Below are 20,018 nucleotides of genomic sequence, written 5' to 3' on the forward strand. Positions count from 1 at the left end.
CTAATTAGGAAAAGTACCAGTACCATACCAATTAGGAAAAATTAGTTCAACCAACCCTGAAATAGGGAAAATTTATGTCATGAAACCTTCACATTGGGATAATGGTTCTTTTAAGTTGCTTAGTATAAATTGGACAAATCAATTCAAATAGTCATTTGCATGCAAATATTTTTAAGGGCTTGAAATGTTCAGTTTCAGTGCTCATTTTATGTGTTCACTTGCATATAAAGAAATGTTAGAAAGAAATTGACAAAATTTTCACTCCTTTTGGGAATTCTTATGAAGCCGTTGGGAATTTTGTAGTTTTTCCTCCATTGGGAATTTTGTAGTTTTTCCTCCATTGGGAAAGTACCTGCTACATATACTTTATATAGAAGGAAAAAATTCGCTGAATGCATTAAATACAATTTAAGAAATTGTAACATAGCAAGAAAAAGAAGCTACAGTGAAATAAAAAAAAAATTAAAAGTATTAAAGATAATTTTCTGTTTTTTTTTGGCCCTCTTTGAAATAGTGAATTTCACCTTAGGAACAGATGATATTTTCCAATAAACCATATGTTATTTTCCAATAAACCACAGGAAACCATTTGTTATTTTTCAATAAACCACAGGAAACCAAAGAGTCATTAGAGTTGCCCTCTGGAAAAAATTTCTATTTTATGTTCCAGTCAAGATGGAAAGTGTTGTCCCTCATCAGCCTGTGCTGACTTTACTGGCTTAAATTTGGGACATTTGGGAATCAATAAACATGCATTAAACCCAGTTTTCCCAGAATGAGGATCATATTCAATCAACTTTCTTTATCCACTGAGAGGGAGTTCTCGTGACACTGGATTGCAGTGGTCATCTTTGGCACCGTGAGTCTCTTAGTCTTTTGGTCGGCCGCACGAAGCATTGCAGACATTTTGTTACCTTTCACATGCTTGCCTTTCCTTACTTTATTCGTAGGTTGCAGCCCACTGTGTTTCTTTGCCAAGAACAGGTCGTTTATGTAGTTCTGATTGGATGACTGTGAGTGTGAACCCACAGCATGTAGCTCCACTCTTGCGTGACAATGTCTACCTGACAATTTTTTGGGAAACGACCTTATTCGAAACGACGGAGGCCCAATTGTTATAGATGACTTTGAACCTCTGTAACTTATTGATCGATTTTGATTCTCATTGCATGAAGGGACAAACAAATTACTGTTGCTTTTTTCAGCATTCTTGTGTATAATCGGCATGGATAGACTGTGTCTGGTTATTTTCTTCTCAGTTTGTAATTCTTGTGATCCACTTGGAGAAACAGTTCCAGCCAATAGCGGAACCGTTGTGTTTTCATTTCTATTTTTAGCCTCAAAGCTGATGTAATGTTTTGATCCATAGGTTTTCGATCTTGTTGGTTTTTGTTTTTGGACAAAGGTTATACATGTTGACTGTGGTCTCATGGCTGTGATGGTCCCATTTGTCTTGTGTGATGGCTGATCGTTCGTCTCATACATACGCTCCTCCACACAATGGCTGTTGAGATTGGGATACGTCTGTGACCTTGACCTTGACCTTGACTGGTGACCTCCATCAGAGCTCACAGAATGGAGGGACTCGTATTCAGAATCATCTGTCGAGGATTCTGCCTCAGTATTGATGTCATTCATTTCAAGGTCAGAGTCTTCTTGTTCACACTTCTGCAACATGAACACGGTGTTCTTCTTTCTACAGAACAGGAAGATGGCGATTGTGACTATGACTGTTACACAGAGGAATATCCCGAGTAAAATGGCCATGATTATGTCGTGGTGACCTTTGTCGTAGCTTTGAAAGGCATCTATTGTGAAAGCTGAAATCATTTTATGATTCAAGGTCGTAGGCGAGTGTAATTCCCGCTGTTTTATGTTGCTCATCTTGGTCAGTAAAAGGCTTGGTCTTGTTGTGATTGTGGTTTGGACAATCTGGTCATGCAAAATGCTTGTTGTCTGTGGAAAACTGGACCAGAATGACTTCCCTTGCTTAAGATAGAGTGATGTCCCTTCATTCTCAATACTTTTACTTTCGTTGGAGTTAAAAACAGATGTCACTGGTAACTTGTCATTAAGTCCTTGAAGAACTATCATATTTTCAAGCTTCATTTGATTTCTAGTTGTGGGTTTGCGCTTAAATCTGTAAAAATAAAATAGCATTGATCAGGTTGATATTTCCAATTTCATCATTCTGAGGAAGGCAAAACCCTCTAACCCTTTCCCATTCAGAAGCAAAGTGAAAATGGCTTTGCGTAATTCACAGTCTGTTCAGGTTTTATGCTGTTTGCTGCTCACCTTAGTGTCTAATGGTTTGAAATGAAGCCTTGAATTCATTAAAGTCCTGTACTATGATTGCTCATATAATTAATGCCCCTGTGGTCAAAACTGTCCACTTCCCACGGGTCACTTGATGTATACAGACTTACTTGTATATAGTAAATTAAACTTCTTCTCATAAATCTCAATGGTAAGGTGTTTAATATTTGGTGTTAAACGTCATCTTGTAATCCATTTATAAAGATTGTTAAAATCATACCCCTGGAGTTTAAACTAGTCACACCTAAGGGTCACATATTGTATATTGAGTTGTCTTGTTAAATTTTACAAAAATGATGAGAAACAAAAGAAAAAAGACAAGAAAGTGTAATGCTTGGCATGTAACATCATACAGTGGTCCTCTTAAGTTGTTTTAGATCAAGCTTCTGGGGTAAAAAAAGGCCCTGTCTGTGGGGCATGGGGGTGAAATAGTTCGACCCTTAACCACTTAGATACGTATTTAACCCATTACCACTTAGATATGTATTTTCATGAATTTGTAGTCCCTCAGAAAGTTATATTTAATGAAAAGCCTTTCGTACTTGATTCAAGTTTTAAAGGCTTCATTTCCAACCCTTAGATTCTGATGAGCAGCAAACAGTCTAAAATCAAACAGACTGCATATAACTCACAGGCTGTTCTGGTTTTATGCTGATTGCACATAGCCATTTTCACTTTGCTTCTGAGTGGGAAAGGGTTAAACTGAACTGATATTTGGTATGTGACATTAGATTAAGGTTCTTTACAAAGATTGTTCTTATTTTTACTCTGGATTCAAAATTGGATTCAAAATTGGCATAGCCTCACACATGTGCGCAATATAGGGCCATCTTGACCCTGTTTTTTTTACATGAAGACTTAAACTTTACCAAAAATTAAAAGGCACCCAAAAATAAAACATTATTTTAAAATTGTGTATTGAAAATTCAATTATTGTTCAATGATTATTATGCCCCCCTTCGAAGAAGAGGGGGTATATTGCTTTGCTCATGTCGGTCTGTCGGTCCGTCGGTCTGTCGGTCGGTCGGTCTGTCTGTCGGTCCGTCCACCAGGTGGTTGTCAGACGATAACTCAAGAACGCTTGGGCCTAGGATCATGAAACTTCATAGGTACATTGATCATGACTCGAAGATGACCCCTATTGATTTTGTGGTCACTAGATTAAAGGTCAAGGTCACGGTGACCCGAAATAGTAAAATGGTTTTTGAATGATAACTCAAGAACACATACGCCTAGGATCATGAAACTTCATGGGTAGATTGATCATGACTTGCAGATGACCCCTATTGATTTTGAGGTCACTAGGTCAAATGTCAAGGTCACGGTGACCCGAAATAGTAAAATGGTTTCCGAATGATAACTCAAGAACGCATAGGCCTAGGATCATGAAACTTCATGGGTAGATTGATCATGACTCGCAGATGACCCCTATTGATTTTGAGGTCACTAGGTCAAAGGTGAAGGTCACGGTGACCCGAAATAGTAAAATGGTTTTCGGATGATATCTCAAGAACGCATATGCCTAGGATCATGAAACTTCATCGGTAGATTGATCATGACTTGCAGATGACCCCTATTGATTTTGAGGTCACCAGGTCAAAGGTCAAGGTCACGATGACCCGAAATAGTAAAATGATTTTCGGATAATAACTCAAGAACGCTTTTGCCTAGGATCATGACACTTCATAGGTACATTGATTGTGACCCGCAGATGACCCCTATTGATTTTCAGGTCACTAGGTCAAAGGTCAAGGTCACAGTAACAAAAAACATATTCACACAATGGCTTTCACTACAACGGAGGGCCCATATGGGGGGCATGCATGTTTTACAAACAGCCCTTGTTTAAAATGTTAGTTTGTATATCTTTCATTATTTATTTCTTCTTGCAATAAAATAACTATTTATGATAGTAATTACTCTTAAAATTTGCTATTGCTGGTGTTTCTATGGATCTTAATTTCCATCTTGTGAAAGTTTAATCATTCGTTGTCGAGTCAGATAGCAGCTGCAATCTTGTTTTATTAATTTTTTCATGAACTATAGTGGGATCATTATTTCAGGAAAAACTTCAAGAAAATAAAATAGTATTACAAGTTCATACAAATGTTAAGGTAAAAATCTTTTAAATAATAGACCTCAGGTGTTCACTTTATTTTGATTATATCTGTGCATATAACTTGAACAGTTGTTAAATTCTAAGAATAACAAATGTAGACAGCAATGTGCATTCCCTGGTTGTCGCCTGATCCTGTTTCAAAGAGTCTTTTACATTATACAAAGTAACACTTATTAAAATGATTGGTTTGTGCTACCATAGTGACATTGCTTGAGGAACAGAAATATTCTCTGAAACCACGTTGTTGGCTTATTTTGCATTCTCTTTATAAATTATTTATTATCTTTCAGTTAAATAATAACTTTTGAAATCACCTGTATTTGCATATTTTACCATCTCTATAATTATCATTTATCTATTTTCTTGTTGTTAAAGATAAACTTTCGCACTCTGACTAGGCAAAGCTGAGTCATTCATAGCAAAGTTTTATTTAATTGATCCCACTTAACAGGCTGCTTCCTAAAATCCTAAAATAACTATATCTGGAATAATTTCTCACAAATATTACTGTAAATAGCCCCCATTGGTGCAAAAAAGGTCCCATGTTACCTTTTTGCACCAATTGGGCGAAATAATAATCACCATACGGTAATGTTAGTCTTCAAAAGTTGAGCTATGCCCTGTGTTAATCAACCGTGTAACCATGGTGACATACATTTGTCATCATTTGGCTGTCTTCAGCGCTGTTGCGTGCATCTACAAGACATTTCCTGTCTGATTGTTGTAGTGTTTATTCCAATGACTTCCAATGAACCACTGTGTCCACCAGAGCTGGGAATGGAGATGCTTGACCTTCTGGTGTTTATTTGAGGGTGTTCTTGTTGATGGCTTCTCTTGTCTGTAAGAAAAAAGAGGGATATTAGTTGGTTGATTGGATTGGGAAGTGACTGAATTCATGCTTTGCACTGTTTTGGGCTTGTATGGCTTGTATTGTGTCACACTTTTACAGTGATATTAACAAAATTTGGGGCTTGACTTTTTAGCTTACCAGATTTTGTGAGTCATTGTGGTAAGTCTATGTTCGATTTGCATCATCGTGGTGTGTGATTTGTTATTTGGCAACCTTTAGCTCTAGAGGCCACATGTAGGACTCAATCTCGATGAAACTTGGTCAGAATAATTATCTTGAAAATATCTAGAACAAGTTCAAATCTAGGTCAAGTGGGTAAACAAATTTGGTTACATTTGTCAAATCTTAGAAAATGTTTAGATGATAGAGACCACATTTCTGATTCAATCTGGATGAAGCTATAGGTCAGAGTGTTTATCTTGACAATAATCTTGGCTTAGGTGTATCTGGGCGAACTTTTTGGTCACTGGGTCAAATCTAATGAAAACCTTGTAATCACTCTAGAAGCCACATATAAAATTTAATCATGATGAAACATGGTTAAAATGTTTATCTTGAAAATGTCAAGACCATGTTTCAAGCTGGGTCAAGTGGGGTCAAAAGCTATATCACTAGGTCAAGTATTCAACAACTGGTGAACCAAGAACTTGGGGGAACGTTTTGCTCAATAATGCTTTTTAACAGTAAATGTATATAAGCTTATAAAGTCTAGTGCTTGGTTTGCAGGAAATCAGAGGTAAAATATCATTATAATTGCATTAATTATACATCACATGATCTTAACTAAACTTGATGAAAATATTTTAAAGATTATTAGAGGGGCATTACAGTTTCACAAAACTGCTCTTACTGAGTAACCATGCCTCTGATCTTAATAAAACACAGATAAGCAGAACATTAGAACGAACAATTTAATTCTTTTCATTCATGCTAATAAGAAATAAATTGTGTGTATAAAATGGAAAATTCATTGACTTGAGTTTTATCTCCGCTGCAATTTATGGCAATCAGAAGCTATGATAACTTTGGTTTTCCCTATGATGTCTTCATCTATAATGATTTGCTCCTATTAACTTTTCTATTTACAGAGAGTCATTTTGCTTTGAATAAGTTTCCACAGACATGTGTTATTTGCAAGGCTATACATGTGATATACAGGGCAAGAGCAATAACTATATTATTTATAAAAAAAAGAAATCTTTTTCTCAATAAAAAGTTTATGAATATGGTCTTTTGAAAATCATAAAAAAACAGGTTCTGTGGTAAAGGTAATTTAGTGCCATCATCTGAAGCATAAATGTAATAAAAACTCGTTTTCAGTGACTCAGTTCTTGATTTCATTAACACCCAGCTTCAAATGACATTGCAATTGCACAAATCCAGCCAAATTTAAATATCTAACTGAAAATCAAGTTTTCATTGTGGAACTGTTATATCTGCTGTACATATCTACATCAGATGCAATCTGTTGACCTCCACTCTTAGAAATGCGACGTCTACCAGTGTTTTCCAATTACGGACTCGTTAGTGTGGGGTTTCCATATAGCGGACTTGAAGTCTCTCATTTCCTTGCTTGATTGTCCATATGCTGTGATTGTAGCTCAGCAATCAGCAGGATTTCTCTCAACCATATGCTTGTGAAATTGAGAGTTATGCATGTGTCAACAAGATTTTTTTTTAAGCTTAATTGATTTAAGTGTGTTTTTTTTCACCATTTTGGAAATGGGGTTGGGTCCCTTGGGATTGGAAAAAAAGTGTTGTTTTGACTTAAATTGGGAAATAGGTGTTGTTTTTTTTGCTAATAATTAAATGCTTTAAAATTTAGATTTAAATGATTTCAATATTACATTTACTTGGGGTCAGGTTTTATTGCTTGATTGCAGATGAACTAAGTGTTGAGATTTGTTGTTTTTTTTGGAAAACCTTCAATTGTAAATTTGTGGTCCCATTTGGGAAAAATATATAACACTTAATTCAATTAAACATGGGTCCTTCTCAGTTTCTTTTTCCTTCTTCGAGACCCGCAGAATTTCGGCCCTAATTCCCCTAGAATTTTTTTTCCCTATTACAGAGATTTTCACCAAAACAATGATATCTTTTTTTAAATCTTTAATGAAATTTAGAAGTTAACCTGATCCAGTGTAGAAAATAGAAAAAATATTGCATAATTAAATTATCTGTTGCCTTTAATTTGTTTTAAAAACAGTAAAATATGTTTAATTGATTATTTAAAACTCCTTATTTTTCCCTAAATCCGGCGTTTTGCGCATTTTTTCTTCCCCTCAAAAAAGGCCAGGCCCTTTCCCCAAAATCAGATGAAAAACCCTCCTTCTACAGGCCCCAAATTTGAACAAAAAACAAACATTGGATATACATGTACATATGTTATAGAAACACATTACAGGTCCCTCAATCTATCAAATCTGCGGCCGAATTTTGGCCGCAGTCCCCCACCTGAAAAGTATATTTTGTTGCCCTTTTGGGGGGAAAAATTCCCCCTGATTAAAAAAAAAAAATATTTTAAAGATGTGTCTCATGATTAATATATCTCAATTCTATTTCAATTTAATCTTGTCAAACATACTTAATTATGAAAAAAGAAATGAATATAGTGCAAACATGTACAAATGTAATAATTAGAGAGTAGTAAAAATATCCCCCAAAAAGGGAAACGCCACGAAAATTCCCCCTCATGAGGGTAGCGACCCGCTTCCACTAAAATGGATTGCGGGCCCTGCATTTTATTGGAATATTGTTTCTGATTCATGCACATGCAGTAAAAGTGATATACACAAAGCCAAAGGCTTGCTTACTAACAAAATTCCTGAACTCGTTAAATAAAATATGGTATGATATGACAACTCATGCCAGATCCTATATGTAGCATGCAACAAATTTGGTATGATTGTAAACTTAGAACCGCTTTTTATTAAAGCCAGAGTAAATCGCAGTCTGTTCAGGTTTTATGCTGTTTGCTACTCACCAGTATCTATAAGGGTTGAAAATGAAGCATTTTAAACGTATCTAGTTAGAAAGGTCTTTAATTAATGTAACTTTCCAAAGGACTACAAATACATCAAAAATTATATCTAAAAGTGGTAACGGGTTAAGATTATAGGGATAATACTGTGACCTTCTGGAGGACCACACTGTTTTCAAGCACCCTAGGAATGGGGTGATTTTTTTGCCCAAAATAACAGCTTCTAACAGGCTTCTTCCCAATAGCAAACAGATTTTTTTCCCCAAAAATCTAACCAAAATTTCCCCACAAGAAGATGCTGGACTTTTCAAATAAAAATAATAATTGGTTTATTTAGTTTATTATACATGGGTATAATTCTGTAAGCACTTTGTATATTATAAATTTCAAAATGCAGTCATATTTTTTAATCATATTAATGTTTGATTTTTCCCAAATTTGGTTTATTGCACTAATTTTCCCAAGCCAAAAGGCACAGTCTCAATGTAAAATATGAAACAAAAAAAAATTACTGGAATACATTCTTGACCATGTGCATAGCACAATGGATTTTACATTTTTGAAGTGCCTCCGCAAACATAAAAACTGAAAAAAAAAGATTTTGAACCCTTTTGATTTAACTGAATAAAGTGTCTTTAAATAAAAAAATAACTGAGAATATATAAGTTACTTGAAGTTTTGCATTCAATTGCGGAAGGTTTTGGGGAAATTTACGATTTTAACCTGCGCTAGTTGCTCTCAAATATAAATGAAATTATTCCCAATCATTTTGATAATTGCGACTTTCTGGGGAAATAAAGCCAATTATCATAATTATCGTTCGTAATTGCGCTTTTTCTGACATTTGATTTTGTTGTATAGGAAAAAATCCATAGAGTGACAGTAACATTTTATCGGAAAGTCATTAGATTCAAATCAACAAGGCAAATTGTTGTCATGCCCGTTGTATGCTAAAATTAGCATATTTGTGTTCTTTGTTTTCAAGAATGTATTTATTTTTCGAGAAAATTTAACATTGGGATCTTCTTTTCAAATTTAACTCCTTCCCACTCGGAAGCAAAGTGAAAAAGGCTATGTGCAAACAGCATAAAACAAGGGTTAAAAAAGGCCTGTTAACTTCTGTTAAACATAATTATTGTATTTTGTTGGCGGGAAAATATTTTTAAAGCGCCTTATTAACAGATTGTCGGCATTTTTATGCCCTCGAAGGAGGGCATATAGTGATTGGACCATCCGTCTGTCCGTCTTTCAGTCACACTGTGCGTTTAGGTTTTGTGTTAAGGTTTCGAAAAATGCTCATTACTTCTTTGTCCCTTCACATAGCAACTTGATATTTTGCATGCATGAGTATCTCATGGAGCTGCACATTTTGAGTGGTGAAAGGTCAAGGTCATCCTTTAAGGTCAAAGGTAAAAAAAACATGTATCAAAGCCGCACAGTAGGGGGCATTGTGTTTCTGACAAACCATTGTGTTTCTGACAAACACATCTCTTGTTTATTTCGGCGTAGCTTTCTTAGCCAGCTTTTCACCTTACCTGACCTTTGTAAGTGTTCAATAAAATTCAAATAAAATTTCCTGTGGCTAGACACAAATGAATACACTTCATTTTTTCCATTGGCTTATTTGAGCATAATCCCCCAGAACATTGGAAACATGACCGCTTTTTTGTAGTATAGCATGTAACACTGTTTTACTGCGTGTTCAGCAAGAAACAAGTTTATCTCTAATGAAAAGGCTTGATGGATAGAACAGTTTTACACTCAACCCCTGACATCAATACAGTTTGTGTGAGCCCCTATATATTCAGAGGATTGTCAGCGCCAGAGCGTTTGTACTGAAAGGCTATGTTCTCATATTTAGTAATTACTTCCATATTTTTGTCTTTGTACTAGTATATTTAAGTTCATAAAAGTAACTTTTTTCCCTATCCTGATATTCGTTTTTGCCAAACCATTTTTAATTGTTTTTGAAATTGAAATTTAAACATGTAAAAGTATTAAGTTTTAAACAAGCTGTCGTTCCAGCAGTGAAAGCGTGGCCTCACTTTAATTCATTGCATTCCAACCCGCAAGATACCAGAATCAGTTTGCAGCCAGTAAAATTATCGTTATATAATATAGATGCTATCGCGTGAATTGGGTGAACTGGAATTTTTTTTTCGACCAGAAATATGTTAAATGAAAATAATCCGCTATATAATTATGGTATGTCAATAATAGATTCTTAATGTGTTTTCAACAATACCATGATAAATATTATTTTTGATTAATTTAACAAGAATTATTCCACCATATTGATCAATGTCTTAAGCATGAGCGCGATGATTCTTTTAATAATCGATTCAAATAGCAATACCTGACAAAGAACGCGCGTATAACTATTTAAAATATGTAAGGATACTTCAAGTGTGGCTGGTTTACTTATATGTTTTAATTTCACTTCAATTATTCTTTTGGTTTCCTGTTTTGTATCTATGGATTTTAATCAGCAATATGTAAGAATGTAAAATATTAGCCGCGAAAACTCCGCGTAGCTTCCCGTACTGTGTGTGATGCAGCTAAGAACTGAACAGAAAAAGACATTCGCTATCTTTGATCTCATTCATTGAACTCTATCTTTCACCAACTCCAACCACAATCAACGCCGTATATCTTTTTAAAAGATATTTCTTGCCTCTAATATTATAAATATAAGTGCATTTGTTTTTTAAATGTTTGTGAAATTTTACGAATAAAAAAAAAATGATGTCATAATTAGAATTGTGTTTGTACTTTTAGCACATGTTAACTTTAAGCCTTGATAACTTTTTAGATTGCTTAATAAGAGATTACAACATAAAATAAAAAACAAACAGTGATGCATTTAGTGTTTGTTAGCCATATTGTCTTGATGGGACCAAATGTAATTGGAACCCTGCATGTTTGTTTGCGTGTGATTTTGTAATATCATTGGTTCTAAGTGTCAGTTTTGATTCTGTGTGGGGGAGAAATGATCCATCCTAAGGTCCTTGGAATTCAATACAGGCTCCTTTATGGGTGTTCAGGCCTTTTCCTGGCCATTTTTGGAAAGAATGCAATTTCAGGATTGGGAATTTTTTTCATGCAAAAAGTAAGTTGGTGTAGGCAGTAGTAAGTTGGTGTAGGCAGTAGTAAGTTGGTGTAGGCAGTAGTAAGTTGGTGTAGGCAGTACAAGTAAGAGCCTCATTCTGGGAAATTGTAGTTTGGCTATTTGTTGTATCCGGTTTCATTTGTACATTACTTATACATTTGCATTCTTCATTTTGGGAATGCAAGGTTTAATGCAGTGTGCGCAAGCGAATCAGAGATGACTTTTTCTGCCTAGACTAGATTTTTTTGTAGTTAGGTTATTTCTTGTATAGCATATACATTTGTACATTACTTATTATGCATTTACATTCTTCAGTTAATTATAGTATTTATGTTTCATGTATTAAATAACACGTTGGTGGTACAATTGTTTAAAGTAGGGCTTCTTATAATAATACTTCTGTTATATTATAAGGCATTTATTGTGTTTATAGAGCATAATATGTTTAAATTGTTATTAAAGCAAAAAAGGGCATTGACAAGATGCTGTTCAAAATGGTTATCTTGAAGATTATATTTTATTTATCCTGATTAATTAGAAAATAAAGCTGTGTAAATGATATCAGATAACAGTTCTGATAAATACAATAATGTTGGTACAATCCGATTTGACTTGTCAGTTCTTTGGCTTGGAGTCCCTGAGGTATTGCAGTGTCTAATTAATTATTGCAAAATTTAAAAGTCTGAAATAAAGCCCAACTTAGCATAAACAGAGCAAAAATGTAACATGCCAGCTGCAGAATATTTGATGTGCAATATTGTGGTTTGTGTATCATTTACTGTAAAAGCTCAGAACTCAGCATGTTGTCTAGTTGCCTCTTTGTGTGAGTCAGTGTACAAGTTTTGTTCAGAATTTGCTTATCACTTTTGACAAACTTGTATGCATCTTCATTTTCAACTAAAACTGCCAAAACTGATTGCACGACCATGGAACATTGAGTGAGCTGTACATATATAGTTGCCTCAGTTATATTTTTGTTTTAGTAAAAAAGTGTCTGATAAAACATATGTTCACATGTGGTGGAGGTTTATAACAATATATTTAGAAAAATAAATGGGCCGTGCTCTGTGAAAAGTGGGTTAATGCATGTAGGTAGAGTGTTCTGCCAGATTAGCCTGTGGGTTTACAGAAAATATCTTAGCAGCGGAAAGTGTCATCCCTGATTTGCCTGTGCGGACTGTACAGGCTAATATGGCGCAACACTTTACACACATGCATTAAACCCCCTTTTGTAATACGTTGTATTAATATTTTGAGAGAAATGCATATTTTGGAATCTGAATATAGTCTAAATAAAGGACCAGGAATCGTAATATGTCTACTTTTAATATTTCCAAAAGAAGATTTGGGGGTGGGGGAGGGGGGGGGGGGGGAAGAGAACTACATGTATTAAATCTGTGTAATATCAATATTCATGATGCATGATATCTGAATACAGAGATGTACAAACTGGCATATATAGCCTGTTTATGGTAATTGAGCTCGTTAGATATGGGAGAGATGGATTCATATGGAAATGAAACAACCTATTAATATGCAGACAATGGCTGAGCTGTCATAACAAATAGAAATCTTTGATTAACACAGAACAGGAGCGCTAATGATATTGTTATGGAAACATATGGAAAACTTTGCTGGAAGAAAACAGGAATGATGTTTGCCAAACAAAAGATGACTAAAGACTAAGACTTTAAATTGCAAACTTTTCTTTTGAGTTTTCTTTTTATGCCCCCTTTCGAAGAAAAGGGGGCATATAGTGATCGGACTGTCCGTCTGTCTGTCTGTCCGTCTTTCCGTCACACTTTGCATTTAGGTTTCAAAAAATGCTCATAACTTCTATGTCCCTACGCACACAAATTTTTACCCCTGTGACCTTAACCTTGAACTTAGGGTCCGCGTTAAGGTTTCGAAATCTGCGTTTAGGTTTCAAAAAATTCTCATAACTTCTATGTTCCTTGAGATATAACCTTAATATTTGGTATGCATGTGTATATGGACAAGGCCTTTCCATACGCACACAAATTTTCACCCCTGTGACCTTGACCTTGAACTTAGGGTCTGCGTTTAGGTTGCGAAATCTGCGTTTAGGTTTCAAAAAAATTCTCATAACTTCTATGTCCCTTGAGATATAACCTTCATATTTGGTATGCATGTGTATATGGACAAGGCCTTTCCATACGCACAAATTTTTACCCCTGTGACCTTGACCTTTAACTTAGGGTTTGTGTTTAGGTTTCGAAATCTGCGTTTAGGTTTCAAAAAATGCTCATGACTTCTATATCCCTTGAGATATAACCTTCATATTTGGTATGCATATGTATATGGACAAGGCCTTTCCATACGCACACAAATTTTTACCCCTGTGACCTTGACCTTGAACTTAGGGTCTGCGTTTAGGTTTCAAATCTGCGTTTAGGTTTCGAAAAATGCTCATAACTTCTATGTCCCTTGAGATATAACCTTCATATTTGGTATGCATGTGTATATGGACAAGGCCTTTCCATACGCACAAAAACTTCGACCCCTGTGACCTTGACCTTGAAGATAGGGTCCGCGTTTTGGTTTCGAAATCTGCGTTTAGGTTTTGAAAAATGCTCATAACTTCTATGTCCCTTCAGATATAACATTCATATTTGGTATGCATATGTATATGGACAAGGCCTTTCCATACGCACACAAATTTTGACCCCTGTGATCTTGACCTTGAACTTAGGGCTCGCGTTTAGGTTTCGAAATCTGTGTTTTGGTTTCGAAAAAAGCTCATAACTTCTATCAAGCGTTTATAGGGGGCATAAGTCATCCTATGGTGACAGCTCTTGTTTTTAAATGATCAAGTAATTTCATTATCCGGAGCAAGGTTTTAAAGTGTGGATTATTGTGATAATTTTCTTATGGGTTGATGACAGTAAAGAAAATATTGGTGTGGTAAAAAGTATTTTAGATTTATTTATTTTTTACGCCCCTCTTCGAAGAAGGGGTATATTGTTTTGCTGGATGTCGGTCAATCTGTCTGTCTGTTGGTAGACCAGTTCATTTCCAATCAATAACTTTTCAATGAATTGACCAATTGGTTTGATACTTCACATGAACATTGGCCTTGGACAGTAGATGACCCCTATTGAAATTAAGGTCACTAGGTCTAAGGTCAAGGTTACTATCACACTAAGTGTGAAAATTGTTTCCGATCAATAACTTGTCAACCAATTGACAAATTGTTTTGATACTTCAAATGTGCATTGGCCTTTGAAAGTAGATGACCCTATTGAAATTGGGGTCACAAAGTCAAAGGCCAAGGTCAATATCACACCAAGTGTAAAAATCTTTTCCGATCAATAACTCTGCAACAAATTGACCGATTGGCTTGGTACTTCTTATATGCATTGGCCTTAGACAGTAGTGGACGCCTAATGAAATTGGGGTCACTAGGTCAAAGGTCAAGGTCAATATAACACAAAATGGTTTCCAATCAAAAACTCATCAAAAGATTGACCGATTGGCTTGATGCTTCACACATGCATTGGCCTTAGATATTAGATTCACCCATTGACAATGGGGTCACTAGGTCAAAGGTCAAGGGCACTGTTACTTATTAAGAGTAAAATCGTTTCCAATCAATTACTGGTCAACTGATTCACCGATTGGCTTGATACTTCCCATGTGCATTGGCTTTGGACAGTAGATGACCTCTATGGAAATATGGGTCACTAGGTCAAAGGTCAAGGTACTGTTACACGCTTAGTGTGAAATCATTTCCAATCAATAACTCGTCAACTGATTCACCGATTGGCTTGATACTTCCCATGTGCATTGGCCTTGGACAGTTAATGACACCTATTGAAATTGGGATCACAATGTAAAAGGTCAAGGTCACTGTTACACACTAAGTTTGAAATCGTTTCCGATCAATAACACATCAACTGATTCACCAATTGGCTTGATATTTCTCATGTGCATTTGCCTTGGACAGAAGATGACCTTGAATTTGGGGTCACTATGTCAAAGGTCATGGTAACTTGCACAATAGGTAGGAAAAGCATTTCTGATAAATAACTTGTCAACTGATTGGCTTGATACTTTCCGTGCGCATTGGCCTTGGACAGTAGATAACCCCTATTGAAATTGGGGCCACTAGGTCAAAAGTCAGGGTCACTGTCACAATAAGTGTGAAAAGCGTTTCCGATCAATAACTCATCAACGAAGTGACCGATTGGCTTGATACTTCACATGAGCATTGGCCTCAGACAGTAGATGACCTCTATTTAAATCGGGGTCACTAGTTCAAAGCCCTGTTTGGGGGGGAGCATATGTCTCCGACAGTGGAAATGTTGTTTTAAAACTTTTTTAATGCGACAATTTTATGACAATTGTTGTTTCAATGTTATTCATTTTGCTTTTGTGTTTATTTCTGAACCCGGATTTGAACAAAGAAGTCAAATCCCTATTTGGCAGATTGTTCTTATGTTGCAGTACTGTTAAATGACCAGACATTTATTTTCTTTACATTAAAAAAGCAAAGAATGGTTTTAAAGTGAAATTGGTGGGTTGACATTATGTGGAAAATGTATGTGCTGAAGATAATATTTTAATTATCCTGATTAATTTTAAAATGAAGCCTTTTAAATGATATCAGATAATTGTACTGATAAATACAATCCTGTCGGTATAATCCGATTAGGCTTGTCAGTTCTTTGGCTTAGAGACCCTATGGTTTGTGAGTTTCTAATTAATTATTGCAAATTTAAGTGTCTGGATAAAAGTCCTGCTCTGCACAAGCAAAGAGAAAATGTAACATGCAGGTTTCAGAATCTTTGATGTAAGAAAGTTGTTTTTTGTATTATTTGCTTCTGTTGAAAGCCAAGTATGGAGGCAGGCTGGCACCTTGTTACTTCTTTATGAGAATGGTCGGGGTACCTGTTAAGTTTGAATATTCTTATCATTTTTCACAAAATTGTTTGTGTTATCATTTGCTTCAAAAACTGCCAAGACAGAATAGCACAACCAGGGAATATGTGAGCGGTACATGCATGGTTGCCTCAGTTATATTTTTGTTGAGTTATTACTTTGAAATAAAACATAATTTGTGTTTCAATGTAATGTATTATAATTGAAAATGATGTGTGATAAATATGTTCACATGGTTGAGATTAATAACCTATCTTAAAAAAAAAATGTCGACAAAATAGTCGAACATAAACTGAAGTCAAACAATCAATTATCAGATAATTTCATTGAATATATCATGAAATGATTACTAATATATTTTTTCTCAGGTAACTTCACTTATTAACAGGTAATCTCCATACATTAATTGCATAGCATAAAGTCTGATTCTTCATTATGATTTTTATGAGAGAAATGCATCTTCGGAAATCTAAATAATTGTAATCTGAATAAAGGATGGAATCATTTGTAATATCTCTCCTCTTAATAGTTCCACATAGTTGAGGGCTTAAGGGAATTATTATCAAATCTGTGTAATATCAATATTCATGATGCATGATATCTGAATACAGAGATGTACAAACTGGCATATCTAGCCTGCTTATGGTAATTGTGCTCGTTAGATATGGGAGAGATGGATTCATATGGAAATGAAACAACCTATTAATATGCAGACAATGGCTGAGTTGTCATAACAAATAGAAATCTTTGATTAAGATGGGAGAGGAAGAGATGGTGTTATTGTTATGGAAACAATTGTGAGCAACTTTTCTGAAAAAGACACATGAATGATACTTGCAAAAAAAATCTGACAAAGGGTCGAGGCTTTAAAGTTGAAAAAAGCCTGAGTTGTTCTTTTGAAGAAAAAAAAGATAAAGTAATTTCAATATCCAACTAGGTTTAAAATGTGGATAATTGTGATCATTTCAATTTTGAATTAAAAACTATTAAAGACAATAATATATTGGTGTGTTAAAAATATTGTAAGTTATTTTAATTGGACTTTTTTATAATGTTTATAAAAATTATTGTTTCATGGTAATGCATTTTGCTTTTGTGTTTTTTTTTACCAGGTTTTCAACTTGGTGATTAAGCCTGGACTATCCAATTGTTTCTACTTTAAGTAGAAATTCCTGGTTATTAGAATTGGGTGATATAGCAGGATGATAGGCAGGGTAAACTTTAGGTGATTTCCAGTATTTAACTGAAGATTGCATGACCAGTCACGATGAAACTTTGGATAGTCCAGGCTTAATAACCTGGAGGCCTGGCTTGGGATTGCGCAATTATTTAACCCTCTACCACTTAAATACATATTTTGATGTGTTTGTAGTCCCTTAGAAAGTTATATTTAATATTAGACCTTTCTTACTAGATTCAAGTTTTAAAGACTTTATTTCCAACCAATTGATACTCAGATGAGCAGCAAACAACATAAAACCTGAACAGACTGCGAGTTATAACTTGCAGGCTGTTCTGGTTTTATGCTGTTTGCACATAACCATTTTCACTTTGCCTCTGAGTGTGAAAGGGTTCAATGAAATTAATAAACATTGGAAACATGGTTGGATTTTTTTTTTAGAATTAAATTTTAATGCTACAAAAGACAGTAACACATGTTTGTCTCTTTTCTGTAGTAAAGACCTATATCAAATGTCATTTGCTCATTCTTTCAACTCATTTAGTATTTCTTCTCAAAATAGTTTTTCTCCCTTGAAAGTTTTCCAGAATAATATATCTTCTTTTTTTTCTCCCAAGTAGTGAAAGTATGCCTATATTTCATTATATTTTAGTGACAACAAAATTGTAATCACTTGTAGCAAAATTGTCTCACCATAATGGTTATGGTGTGTCATATAATTGTAAGAAAACAAACCCATATTCATGGCAAATAATTTCTGTATAGAATAACAAAATACAAATAATTTATGTATCTAGAATTACTCTAATAGTCCAAATGTATTCTGAAAAGTTTTACCATAATCAGAATATCTTAATTTCAAGTGTTTTAATAATACATATTTAATGAACATGTATACATATTTAGTATGTCACATCAGAAGAATTCAAATCATGGTAATTCAAACAAATTCATACTTTGAATTTTTTCAAACAGACAAAAGTCTTTAAAAAAAACTGTTCCTAAATTACAATCATTTCAATATAACTCACCAGATGTGTCAATCAGAAGCTGTCTTCCTTCAACATACCGGTAAATTATCAATAAAGCACATCCAAATGTAACTTTAGAAAATGTCACTCCAATTCTTACAAGTCAGATTGTTCCTATGTTTCAGTAATGTAAGCATCCCCCCCTCACCTCGACATACAATGTTCAATCCAATGGTTGGACAACTTGTAGAGCTGTGGCTAGAGGCGTCTATTGGTTATTAATAGTGCCCGTTGAGAGAGCATCTTATCAAAATAATTTGCCAATAATCATAGGCCTCTTTATGGCTCTCTTAGCTGTGAATTGATTGCTAATTTTCATGATTGGAGTGATCAACTCTGTTCAGTGATTTTTTTGGCCCTAAATTACAGTCACTTAACAGGCTGCTTCCCAATGGCAAAAAGTAACCTTTTTTCCCCAAAATTGCCCAATTTTTTTCCAATAAATTTAATAATTAATTTATTGAGTTTATTATACAGTGATATAATTCTGTTAAACTTTATAACATACATTTTTTTAAATGCAGTTAAACATTCATTTATAAACAATTGAAATACTGTTATTTATAACCATATTAATAGTGTTTCTTTTTTTCCCATTGCATGGTTTATCCTGCTATTTTTCCTAATCCAAATTAGGCACAGGCTGTAAAATATCAAGCCAAAAAACTCACTGTTGATCAAACTTCATCTAGGTATCTCAGAAAATTGGTGTGCATGTGATTGCTAAATGTAATGATTCATGTGATCGAAGGCAGCAATCTGATGATCAAATGGTAATATTACTTGATCTAGGCCTCTGTGAAATTGGTGTACAAGTGATTGTTCAATTCAAATATTTCATAGGATGATAGGAATCAATCTGATGCTCCATAAATGCTGATCTAACTTGATTTAGGTCATTTGAAATGTGTTGTAGAAGTTGCAATTGCTCAATTCAATGAAACAAGTGATATGTATCATTCTGGTGCTAAAAATTCTGATCTAACTTTATCTAGGTCACTTAGAACTTTGGTGTTCTAGGGATTGCTCATTTTTCATGATTGAATGATCTGAATCAATCCAATGCTCTTGAAAGGGTATATAGCATAATTAACTGTTCATCAATTTGATCTTGGTCACTTAGAAGGCTTCTTAGTGTGAGGCAATTTATAGTGCTGTTACACCGCAATTACTTCACATTTTCATGACAAGAGTAATCTGGATTGGTCCTTTTAATGTGACCCAAATCAAACCAGTATGATACTACATGTCGTCTATTTAATGTGATAAGTCATGTATCTGACATTTTTACACATTTTTACTTTTTTCCATTTTTGTGTTTATTTGGTGACAACCATCAACTGTTAAAAAATTAATTGAATGCTTTTACCAAATTGACATTTGTGAACGCATGTTGTTTTCTGAATGTAAAAAGTAGTGTTATAGACATTTTGTAAAATTTGCAAGAGGAGCAAAAACTGTTTTATTAAAATAACATGTTTCAGTGTTCCAATGTTTTTTTCTATTATAATACAATTTTAAAAACAAAACA

At 34.5% G+C, this 20,018-nt stretch overlaps 2 protein-coding genes across 4 annotated transcripts in view; one reads left to right on the top strand and one right to left on the bottom strand.

Annotated features, from left to right (window-relative positions):
• LOC127869426 (centrosomal protein of 78 kDa-like) overlaps positions 1-20,018 on the top strand; it is a 99,119-nt gene that overhangs the window by 49,565 nt on the left and 29,536 nt on the right. The gene's annotated exons all lie outside the window — the stretch shown is intronic.
• Positions 58-18,654, bottom strand: LOC127869431 (uncharacterized). Its single transcript, XM_052412009.1, has 3 exons — positions 18,488-18,654; positions 5,091-5,273; positions 58-2,140 (listed from the first exon to the last, which is right to left on the bottom strand). The coding sequence occupies exon 3, from the start codon at positions 2,107-2,109 to the stop codon at positions 793-795; it is 1,317 nt and encodes a 438-aa protein (XP_052267969.1). The 5' UTR covers positions 2,110-2,140; positions 5,091-5,273; positions 18,488-18,654; the 3' UTR covers positions 58-792.

Source organism: Dreissena polymorpha, chromosome 2, assembly GCF_020536995.1.
Source record: "Dreissena polymorpha isolate Duluth1 chromosome 2, UMN_Dpol_1.0, whole genome shotgun sequence".
Lineage (NCBI taxonomy): Eukaryota > Metazoa > Mollusca > Bivalvia > Myida > Dreissenidae > Dreissena > Dreissena polymorpha.